Here is a 12,491-nt window from a genome sequence, read left to right as displayed (position 1 = left end):
ATAGATCTTAGCATTTTTAATATAGATAAAAATTATAATTAATTATATATGATATATAATATACTAATTAGTATATAAAAATTTCAATAGTCCACTGCACCAAACAAAATAACATGATCATAATTCATGTATAGTTATTAGCATTAGCCGGTATATATATATATATGTGTGTGTATTCATAAATCACAAGCATGATTCAAAAATGCTCCACACTCCACTCTATTTCACAAGTAACAATTTATTAGTACAAAAAAGTAAAAGCTAATTAACAATTTAGCAGTAATCTACTAACTAGAGGGAGTGAAAAGCTGAAAGTGACAAGGATCGTAAGACGAATGCTACAATCGGGAGTGAGAGTGAAAGAGAGAAGAGTGCGAGTGAAACAGTGTGTGTGAGAGAGGGGGGAGGCCGCCGCCAAGGTTGAGAGGTGGATGAGAGAGTGACTAAATGAGAATGAGGAATATTGACTCGTGAGAGATTGAGAGTGGGAGGCAGTGGCCGCCGGCACGGGTGGTGAGAGAAAGTTAGAGTGAGAGAAGAGAGAGCTTACAGAGGAGAGAACCATCTTCCACCATGCTCCACTTGCCATCGCGTGTCACTTATCATCCACCATTGTGAGAGGAGAGAGCTCGAGTGAGGGTTTTAGAGCTTATTCTTGATAATAGAGTTCTTTTTCTGTTTAACTCTACCTGACTCGGAAAGCCCGCTAAGTCGACTTGCTAAGCCCATGAAGTAAAAAACCGGCTTGCTAAAAACGATTAACGCCTCATATAAGTTATTACAATTTTCATTTAGTGCACTATAATACGGTTTGTTAGACTTATTGCTTAGCCTCATTTTAGATAAATTAAATTTGTTTACAAAAATTAAGTGTTTATATTTTTTTTATCAAATTATCTTCTTTTTTATGCATTATCTCTCTTTGTTCAAATTTATAGGAGCCACTCTTCTAATGGAAGAGAGAAGAAATCTCCCAAATGTTGTAGGCTTCCTTTCTAATACAAAATTTTAAATTATTTTTTCTATATTTAATCTCTCTTTTAATTAGAGATGCAAAAATATTGTTATCTCTTCTTTCACATATTTACATACATATTTTAGCTTAAAATAAAATTTTAAGGTTTATTTAATTGATTCTTGCTAGACATCAAACATATTTGTCACATAAGTAGTAGATAAAAAACCATGTTATCTCACGCAAAACCTTTTATTTATTGGTAGCTTCTATCGGCCTATTCAAGAAATATATCATTTCTTTTAAAAATTCTTAAATATTTATTTAAATTAAAATTTTATATAATATATGTGTTTTACGTAGAATGCTAAAAGATAAATTAATATGTTTACTTAAAAAGTTTTGAGTCAACTCTAAATATAATGTAAATGATTGGACTCAGTTCAACTTTATGTTTAAAGAAAATTTAGGCCACAAACTATATGTTAAGAGAAGGTTAATTCATCCATTATTTAAGAAATAAATATTATTTTAAAACCTAGGTGTAATAATATATGCCAAAGCAATTAATTCAATGTCATTTATAATATTTAAAAAAATATAGTGATAAATATGATATTTGAAAAGTCTTAAATTATAATTATGTAAAAAAATTAAAAAGAAAAGAAAATGTCTTGAGTCTTCTATAAATATTATTGATTATTATAATACCTTATCTTAAATTGACAAATGCACTATAGGTACAAATATCCCTTTGAACTTATTCAAATTAGTCTCTAACTAATCTTTTCCCTTTCCTATGGCATCTTTTAAACATGATTTGAATTACTAAACCTAGTTAGTATGCGCTAATCAAGTTTAAAAAAAAATTACTACACTAATTCTAAGTGTCACTTAAATATATAAATAGCTTAATTGACACATATTAATTTTTAATATCAGGATGGTATCAAATTGCAAAAGATTAGCGTTGAATCAATAATTTGCGACTTAAAAATATATAAAAAATTGAAGAAACAATGATCAACTAAAAATAATTCATAAATATTATTTTTAAAAATAAAGAATTATATTCAATAGATACTTTTGAAAGACAAAACTACAATCATGATGCTTGAAAAGTTCTAAATAATAATTATATGAAAAAGCAAACAAAATAAAAGAACTAAAAATATTTCGAGCTATTTATAATGTTCTTTATAATTTTATAGATAACTATAATATGTTATATGAGATGATTATAAATACATAAGTAACTTAACTAACACTCAATGTTATACTATTAAAATAATATCTTTTTGACAAAATATTGGTGCCATAAAACTTATACATTTAATTTCAATCTCATACTTGAGTTTATATAGAAATTATAGAAAAAGACACATGGTATATTAAGTTGCAGGTATAATGTGATATAGATTATAGAACTTATTCTAAGTAATGTATTTAAAGAAAATTGTCTCATCTTGTCCAACCCACTTAGCCTATGAACTCTAATTAATTAAGTAATGTATTTATAGAACTTACTCTATTTTCTTAATAAAGATAAACATGTATCCAACTTTTATTAGTCCTTTGCAAGAATTTTATTTTAAGTTGTGCTTATCTATTATTTACTCAATTAGCTTATTATTTATATTTATCTTAATTTGTTTAGTTTGCAATATCTAAGTATTGAGGCTTGTAATAGATTCAATATCTACTTTCCTTTTTTTTTTTTTTTTTTAATACTTTTTGGTGTATTTAACTTTCTAATATTTTAAATCTTAATTAAACTTTAGTCTACCAACACAAGGCTTTAACGGTTTACAATTAGTTGAGAAAGATAAGCTTAAATTTTTGGCTTAACCACACCCATACTTCTCACATGGGATCACCCATAGCCATAGGGCATTGTTTTGATTCCTGTCAACTGCCAGACAAGTTCATATCCAATAACCCTCCGACTTTCTCTTCTCCTCGTGTTAACCATCAAGGCTACTTCCTCCGGTGGGGCATAACGTCGAACATCTATGGCGCATAGCTTCATCCTTTGGCTCCATGGCTCCGGTGGCTCCGGCCCCGCCTGCGAGCCTATCCGACAGTTATTCTCTTCCTCCCCCGAGTTCAATAACACCAAATGGTCCTTTCCCACAGCTCCTTCCTCGCCCGTTACTTGCAAGGGTGCGTTCTCCTTGAATCTTTTTTTGGGCTATATTATTTCTCTCTTCTCCTTGGATAATAAATATGCTTCATGTAATGGCTAATCGTTGGTTGGTACTCGTTGAACTTCTGATTTTGATGGTTTAGGCCAACTAAATCTTCGAACCTTGCGATGGCTATACTTATGATGGTAAAAATTAATATGCTCTGCTGTTTTCCCTGTCTCTGCCAAATTGATTTTATGAAGATTGTATCAGTTCTTTAAAGTTGGAGCTCATTTAAGTTAAACCCGCTTGTTCTTACTAACAAAGCTTCAATTTAATTCAGTTGTATCACGATGGTAGATCCTATTTCAATGGGAACAATTTACTGTCAATTTGGAAACAACTAAATTTTGCAGACAGAGGAGAAAAAGAACCTCTGATATTCCAATTAATTATCTATAAATTTAAGAATGCTACTAATGCTAATATGTCCAGGTTTTCTTGCAGGTGGTGCTATTATGTCTTCATGGTTTGACATTCCTGAAGTACCTATTACCGCTGTAATTTATTCCCACTGAAGTATATCTCTGTGATTCTATTGGAAAGAACCTGATATGGTTGCATTGGCGCATGGTTTATATTTTTTATTTTTTTCTAATCATTAAAATTTGTATCTTATCGAGCCATAATGTCTTTTTTTGTCAAGAATATATGGACAATGTTTTCGTTAAATGGATTAACCTTAGAAAGGCATAAAATAAACTCAGACTCTTGTTCTTGTGAGCAACATAAAGTTCTTAAAAATGAACATATGGTTAAAAGTTGAACAAAATCTCCTCGTCTCAAGCATGGGCCGATAGTTTACTAGGTTCCTACTTCATCTGCTAATACTTATAGGCATTTATTCCTTTGGCTGTCTTGCTTAGGGACTGTCATGCCAGTGGCACAACCTGTGAAACTGTGAAACTTTGAAAGAGACAGAAGAAAGAGTCATGTATCTTCAGAAGCAAATATCATTTATCAAGAAAAAGGGACAAGACAGAATTTCCTCTTAGCTCCACCTTTGCTAGCTAGTTACATTGTATATCTTTTACGAGCCACCTATATACGTTTGTTACTTGTATCCTAACATAATATTGTCCATTAGAAAACCGTGAGAGATGAAAAAGGAGTGCTTGAAGCTGTCCAGAATGTGCATGCTATGATTAATAGGGAAGTAACTGCTGGAACAAGTCCTGATAACATATTTATTTGTGGGTTTAGCCAAGGAGGTAGACCATCTTGAATTGTAGAACTTGTTCAAATTTCACAGAGAAATGGGCTTCCTTTACAAATTAGTAGTACTTTGGCAGGTGCCTTAGCAGTAGCAAGTGTTTTGCTTTACCCAAAAACTTTGGGAGGAGGTGTGATCTTCAGCGGTTCAGTTCCTTTAACTACATCAATTGCAGAACAAATTTCACTTGAAGCAAGAAAGGTATTTAACTGAAGCAATTACATGTATGGATTTCTTATCTGGGCATTTGCTTCTTCAGCATGGTTATGATTGCTTGGGAATTATTAGTTGTGATGTAGCTGAACTTCTTCACCCAGTTATAGTAAAAGTGTAAAACTAAACAATATTTGGTCTATCTTAGTATTGCAGGTCTTTATATAGTCTATATTCCTTAGTACAATTAAATTCACAGCAAGTTTCAAGGCATCCCATCTTTGAGCTATAATCACAAGTTTACATCAGTTCAGACTTTAGGTGGACCAAAACAAATGTACATAGGCATGCACTTGCTTCTGTCTCATTACATTTCCTCCATTCAATATAGCACTAAGAACTTTAAAAGTATTCCTTCTGAGCAAACTCAGAAAATGATACAATATTAATGACACTATACTAGAGGCTTCATGCCAAATAGTTTGCTCTCACGTACATGAATCAGGCGCTTATGTTGCAATCTTTTGTTGTAAATACATGAATCCTTTTCCACCTTTCAGTTCTATGTAGGCCCAGGTCCTCCATCAACTATTTTGCAGTTAAGTCACTTATATAAGCAATTATGAAGTGCAAAATGAGAAGTTGTTAAGGTTATTGTTATTATTATTATTGGCAATATTAACTGTCCTGTTAATGTAAAATCTATAGTTGATTGAATGGTTGAGCAATTGAGTTGAAGTTGTTCAGAAATATCCAAATTATGCAAATGAGAAATATGTAAAACAGAATTTTGTTCACAACTAAGTGAGATTAGGATAGTCTTCCTTTTCTTTTTTACTTTTTTTATTTTTGTATCAGTAGTAGAAATACAAGAAGTGGTACTCTATCAGCTTGGAAATTAGTAGTAGGAAAATTAGAATATTAAAACATTGCCTGCTCCTGTCACATAAATGGTCAATATGGTTAGGTGGTAATTGGCAAGATCTTTATCAAAAGTAAGAAGGTTATAATTTGAGGAAATAGTGAAATACCTTGACCTACAATTAACTGATGGAGATCAAGGGTGAATGTTTTGGATAACAGACCAGTCACAGTGATTGGAAGATTATGCAATGAAGTGCTCAGAATTAACGACAATGGACCTGGATGCTAGATGGATGGGTTACAAGAAGATCAGGTGGACAGTAAGCATTTTTTCCTAAACAAGCCAAATGAACTAAAAAGTTAAAAAAAATATAACATTGTGGACATCCAACAGACAACGGAGAACTTTGGTCGAAATAGAATATACCCAAATAGTTGGGAGTTGCAGCTTGTTGTTGTCTACTATTGTTGATGCATTTCTGTTATGAGTTAAGACCGTTTTGAATTAAATCATACAAAGTATTTTTGCTAAATAGTAGAAACGTAGGGTGTGAAGTTCAATATCATTAAGATGAGGCAAACTGAAACTTTCTCTATAAATATTCTGGCGTCAAACCTTATAATAATATTTCTCTTGACACTTGAGTCAGCAAACGAAATATATGTTATCATAAACTAACACATGAAGAGATAGAATACAACTCACCTTGGAAATTCAAATCAAGTGTGTCATATTTTTACATGTTAACACCTGACATGTTGTAAAATAACAAGCTATGCGGACATTTAAAACTTGCGAAATTTCTCTTAAGAAATTGTTAGAGATCAATCGAAGGATTGAATATATAACCTGATGTTAAACCATATCCAAACCTGAAAATGTGTAAGTTGATGTGCCATGGTAGAAGTGATCTTTTTATTTATTTATATACATCATAATAACCATTAGATCTAAGATCTAATAATTCTATGCATATATATATATAAAGAGTTTTTTTAGCCTAATATAGCTCGAGCCGAGCCCGCGAGCTTGACTAGCACATGGACCTTTTTTAGAAACACTATCTCCGATTATAGAGATATTTTTAGAAATAGTAAAGAAAAATGAAAACGAAAAGAATATATAGAGAGAAAATCTTCCAAGTTTGGTGAGAGGAGCAAATGTTTATTATGCTTCAAAACATTGGTTATCCTTGACAAGGGTATTGTTTTGTATAATTTATGTAATAATCTCCCCAAAGCCCACTTCACATAACGAATACATACTTTTCTTCGATTGGTCTATTAATCAAGTATGAATTTTTTTTTTACAGGTTAGCTAGTAATTATACTCTTAAATGCTCAAGTAGACTGATGGTTTTAATTTATGCAGACACCAATATTATGGTTTCATGGGATGGCTGATGAGACTGTACTATTTGAGGCTGGGCAAGCAGGTTGCAATTTCTTACATAAAATTGGTGTGAGTTGTGAGTTGAAGGTAGTCCCTGCATTATTTCTTTCATTCTAAGTTGGAATGTATACATTAATTTTGATTCCCATACATTAGCACTTGCAATATAAAGTAGAATATTTTCTGTTGACTAATAGGATATCTTCTATTTGATTATAATTTCTTGAAAAAAAAATGTAGGCATATCCTGATCTTGATCATTCATTACTGGACGATGAGTTGCAATATTTCCAGTCATGGATCAAAGTTCGTCTGAAGAGGTCTTAAAGAACTCTGAACACAATGTTTATTCTCATGAGTCACTATTGTTCATTCAAATAATTATGTTTGTGTAAAACACCTTGATTGTAATATTGGATTCTATTATATGTTTCTATACTGACTAGTAATTGTCTTTTGATATTGCCCTATGTTAAAAGAATAACTTTTGTGCTCATGAGAACACAACAGAATGATGAGTCTTTGTTCAAGGCACATGGATGGACCTTGATTGAATTAGAATGAGAGATCTTTTGAATCACAATAACAAATAATAAGTGTGTGAAATGAAAATTTTCCAATTTATAAACATGATGAAACCTTGCATAATCCTAACTTAGACATTTTCATGTAATATACTCATAAATAATCTATTCCATGATGATAGGACTAGTGATATCCTATTTGCATACAAGCATCTCTTACTTACTAGGATATTTTGTATATAACACCTTATATTAATTTTTATTTATTGTGAGGGAAAGAAAGTGTGCGCGAGTTTTGTATTTCTATAATATATTAGTTGTATCCATTGAATGCCCCTTATTTTTAGTACCTTTAGGATAAATAGGAAAATAGATGCACGATCTCAATGAATTACATCTGAATAAATTAATTTTTTCTAGCTTGAGTTCAATTCAGGCTAAAAAATTCTAGCTCAGCTAGACTCGGGCTTAGTTCGATGAAGCTCGATAGTTTGTGGGTTGGTAAAAAAGATGAGTTTGGAGCTTGGAGAACCTTAGGGAGTTGAACAACAATGATGCCAACAATGATGCTAACAACGCGAGCCGGTTCATATAGTTCTTTAGTCACCCCTCCTTCTTTGAGTCGATCCATGTAGTCCTTCAGCCACCCCTCCTTGTTCCTTAGCCTCCTTAGCCACCTCATCCTCGGCTTTGATGTCTTCCTCTTTACGGTTAGATTTGTCGTCGTCGTTGCTCCCATCACCATCGATAGGGCAGGGTCGTGAAGTGGACAAAAATGATGAATGTGTGAAATTCTGAAAGGACAAAAGTGGATGGAAATGATTTCATAGTGAAGATTTATCTAATGGAAATTTTGGGGAGATGAAAGTTGGAGGCTAGAGTTTTTATTTATTTATTATATACATCATAATAACCATTAGATGTAAGATCTAATAATTCTATGCATATATATATATAAAGAGTTTTTTAGCCTATAGCTCGAGCCGAGCCCGCGAGCTTGACTAGCAAATAGAACTTTTTTAGAAACACTATCTCCGAATATAAAAGATATTTTTATAAATAGTAAAGAAAAAAATGAAAACGAAGAGAATATACAGAGATCCCCCCAACAAAATACAAATGGTATAATTTACTAGCCAATGAACCTCCGCTCCTCCTCCCTCTCCCTTCTCCTCAAACCTATCGCACTTGTCGCCGTCACCATCACCTTCTTCTCCCTCTCCTTCTCATTCCTCCATCCCGAGGTTCCTCCTCTTTCCCGTACCCCGATGGCTCGAAGTTTCGTCTTGTGGCTCCATGGATTAGGCGACTCCGGTCCGGCCAACGAGCCCATCAGGACATTCTTCAACTCCCCCGAGTTCAAGCTCAGCAAGTGGTCTTTCCCTTCCGCTCCCAACGCTCCCGTCTCCTGCAACTGTGAGTCGATCCCTTTTTCTTGTTAACTTTGCTTTTGGGTGGAAACCGGATGTGGGTTTTGCTTCTTTTTGATTGATACGTCGTTGGTCGATCCTAACGGATATTGTGTCGTGTTTGGGCTGTAATCGATTTCCTTTTGCCCATCAACTCTGCTTTTGATTGGAGATCTCACTTGAGTATTGCCCATTTTAGTCGGCGTATCGTTTATCGATCGTAGCGGATATACCCAAATGGTTTCAGGAATGCAGTTTAATTCGGAGTTCGATTGTTTTGTTAAAAGTCTTAATATGCCTTTATGTTTGGTGTGGTGGTTGTACATTGGCGTTTGTCCAGAATATAGTGTTGTTACGTCTAGGTATTAGCTTAAAAGTTAATTCAATTTCATCGCTTTGTTGTCAACAGCTGGTTTTGCATACTTCTAAATCTTTATAACTTACAAAGTATTGTTGTTGTCCCCATTGCACTTTTAGTTGCTGTTAATTGAATTTTGAGTCTAAAAGTCGGATAATTTCATTTGAGTGGAACAATTTGTTGTAGATCTACACAATCTTTCCTTCTATTGATCACCAATTTTAAAACTTTCCCAAATTTTCCTAGAATCTTTTGTCTTGGGCATAAAAGTTTGTGAAGGTCTATTTGTTCCAAATTTATCTGAAATTGGAGTCCAGAATTGGGGAACCTGGTTGAGATGAAAATTTTGAAGGTAAATCTACACGATCTTGCTACTGCTGTGCTGGTTTTGTGTTTTGTTGGGATTGTGTCTGGATGTTTAATTGTGGTAGTTGTTCTGGTTATGTTTGATAGTTTAGTATATTAGTTGGAGCTGGTAAGTGTTTGTTTTGTTTTTGAATGATATTGTAAGGCCTTTGTGGTCCATGTTCTGTGACAGGATATTTGCTGTTTTGTGCGATTAATCTTGGTGGAAGGTTACCGCTTTTTTAAGTTTTAATGAAACAGGGACTGCAGACAAAAAATCTACACGATCTTGCCCTCGATAATTCAATTGGTCACCAATCACCCTTCTTTCCAGACTTCTATGCTTGGATTAAAAAGTTAGGAAATCTGGTTCTTCCTAATTGTACTAGAAAATGGAGCTGAAAGTTGGGAAATTCTTTCAAGTTTATCTACATGATCCTTTGTTCAATTAGTCACCCATTTCATTATTGTCTAAGTTTCCTGGATTTTCATTTTTAGGCTGCAAATCTTGGAAAAGTGATATATTGTTTTCATCTGATTTTAGTTGAAACTCTGATATTCTCTTTTTCTTTTCATGATTGTCATTCCTACATGCTATTTTAACAATAATTGACCATATTAGACAGAAATTAAAGTACAATACTTTTTTTCAAATATTCCTGGGTGGGCATAGGGGTTTGCCATATACCCTTGTGCTGGACCTGGTATGACGACATGTGCTGCTCACAACCATGATCACCTATTTGGGTTGTCCACATTTGTATTTTAATGATGCTGGTTGCTATCTATATGTAATTCTTTGACTGCTTATTTTCCCAGTTTTGCAGTCCCCTTGCAAATAATACTGCAAGAACAGACTTTCATGTTTATACATGTATGTATGTTGGTCTGCAGTTTAGATCTTGCTTAGACTTATTGCTTACTTTTAGTCTCTTATGATTTTTTTTTTCAGTAGAAGTCTCCTACGTTGTTTCATTGTATTATTTTGTTTTTGCCTGCAGATGGTGCTGTCATGCCTTCATGGTTTGACATTCACGAGATACCTGTGACTGCTGTAAGTTTTACTTGGAAAGTGATTCTGTCTATTGAAAAAAAGGAGCCTTAACAACAGCCACACTGTGTTACATATAAAGCTTCATTTAGGTAATGTTAGCTTGAATGGAACCTTCGGCTATTTGAAGAGAATAGTGTTACAGCTTACCGTGATTGTATCTTTACAGTCTACTTGTACACCCTCTATTTTGCACCTATTTTCCCCAGGCACTCTTCTTTCTTCCTGATGGGTTCCCTATCTGGCTAGCCATATTTGCCTGTTTCATAAAACTTGGCCTCCATTTATCAGCAGAAAGAGCATTTTATGTCGAGTAAAGAAAAAGTCAATGTTAGCTGTAGCTCTATCTAGTTAAACCCAATCAAATTGTACTTAAATTTCTTCTTATACGTGTCATTAACTTTGTTTTTCGCATGGAATCTGGCAAACAGGAATCCCCAAAAGATGAAGAGGGAGTTCATAAAGCTGTTCAGAAAGTGCATGCAATGATAGATAAGGAGGTTACTGCTGGCATAAGTCCTGAAAACATATTTGTTTGTGGATTTAGCCAAGGAGGTAGATATTCTCTCATATCGTTTTTGATCTTCACTTGAAATTTGCACAAACATGGATGCTGTATTCATGCTGGCAATGACTTCGCAGGTGCCTTGACCTTGGCAAGCGTATTGCTTTATCCGAAAACTTTAGGAGGGGGCGCTGTCTTTAGTGGATGGGTTCCTTTTAATTCATCCTTCATTCAACGTATTTCACCTGAAGCAAGAAAGGTACTTAAGAACCACACTTTTTGCCATGTGTAGGAGATGTATATTTAATATCTAGCAGATTTCCTTGTGCATGATTATTTCTTATGGTGGTGTGATGGACACCTGTTTGCAATTGTAAAAGAACTTGAAAAGATAGTATGTAATTTATTTCATATATAATCAGATTTGATTTGCATAGTCTACTACTGAACTCCTGTACAACTAATTAAACTAGCAACTCTTATTCTGTGCTTTACTAAATTACGATTTGAATTCTAAGCATTCTCTCTGAGATCATCCTAGATTACACCTCAGTAAGTTTGACAAGAAAACTTTGCGGTGTCTGTTACAGGTCAAGGGGGTCTCAGGAGAAAAGTAATACTGAAACAACTTTGAGTCCTCTCTAGTGAATCTTTTGATTGGAACCTGGAGCTTTAATCTTAATACAAATGAGCTATAAATATAAGCCTTCGCCTTGAAACCAGATCATTGTATGTCCTCTCTAGAATTTATGAAATGGAGATATTTCTTATATTCTTTGAAAATTCAGATCAGTGTTTTGATGAAACTTTTCAATGACTACATCCAATGCTCACTTTATTTATAGTCACCCTGCATTTGGATTAGGAACCCCTCTGGTGTCTTTAAATTGCAAGCCTTATCCAATTAAGTTGTAGTAACTACTATAAAATATTTAATATGACGCTTCCTGTTCATGCAGTGATCAATCGCATACTCTCTTTTGAATGTGAGGTTTTGATCTGACAATTTGCAGACACCTATTTTGTGGTCTCATGGTATGGCTGACAGAACTGTATTATTTGAAGCTGGACAAGCTGGGCCACCATTTTTAGGACAAGCTGGTATGAGTTGTGAATTCAAGGTAATTTTCACATCCAATTCTATTTAGCTTATTTTTCTATCTTAGCGGTTTAAAGATGAGTTTTGGACTTGCTTTAGTGGAGGTTTGGCAACTAATTGTTTTCTGAAATTACAGGCTTATCCTGATCTGGGCCATTCAATTACTGACGAAGAGCTACGATCTCTCGAGTCGTGGATTAAGAGCCGTCTACAGAGCTCCTCCTGAAACCATCATTCTACTCTCATGCTTCTCTCCTCAACTATACTGAACAAGTGAACAACTTCATTCTGCTATCTATGTTATCAAATTTCAGTTATTTAAGATAACTGTCAGACAAATGATGGAATGCTATAATATGACTGTCAGAAGTATGATTGAATGCTATAAATGATGGAATGCTATAATATGCTTACCGCACAATTGTTGAAGATGATA

The 12,491-nt window shown here is 33.9% G+C and overlaps 1 protein-coding gene across 1 annotated transcript; it reads left to right on the top strand.

The window, feature by feature from the left end:
* The first annotated feature begins 2,835 nt into the window (after positions 1–2,835).
* LOC140789137 (probable carboxylesterase SOBER1-like) lies at positions 2,836–12,491 on the top strand. Its single transcript, XM_073138744.1, has 13 exons — positions 2,836–3,118; positions 3,589–3,641; positions 4,229–4,352; positions 4,434–4,555; positions 6,744–6,851; positions 7,005–7,084; positions 7,244–7,295; positions 8,425–8,704; positions 10,402–10,454; positions 10,883–11,006; positions 11,094–11,215; positions 11,970–12,077; positions 12,192–12,491. The coding sequence occupies exons 1-13, from the start codon at positions 2,968–2,970 to the stop codon at positions 12,279–12,281; spliced, it is 1,467 nt and encodes a 488-aa protein (XP_072994845.1). The 5' UTR covers positions 2,836–2,967; the 3' UTR covers positions 12,282–12,491.

This window comes from Typha latifolia, chromosome 5, assembly GCF_019914945.1.
Source record: "Typha latifolia isolate L0001 chromosome 5, TyphaL0001v2, whole genome shotgun sequence".
NCBI classification, from domain to species: domain Eukaryota; kingdom Viridiplantae; phylum Streptophyta; class Magnoliopsida; order Poales; family Typhaceae; genus Typha; species Typha latifolia.
The sequence above is the reverse complement of the archived record's forward strand: the minus strand, read 5'-3'. Positions and strand labels throughout refer to the sequence as shown.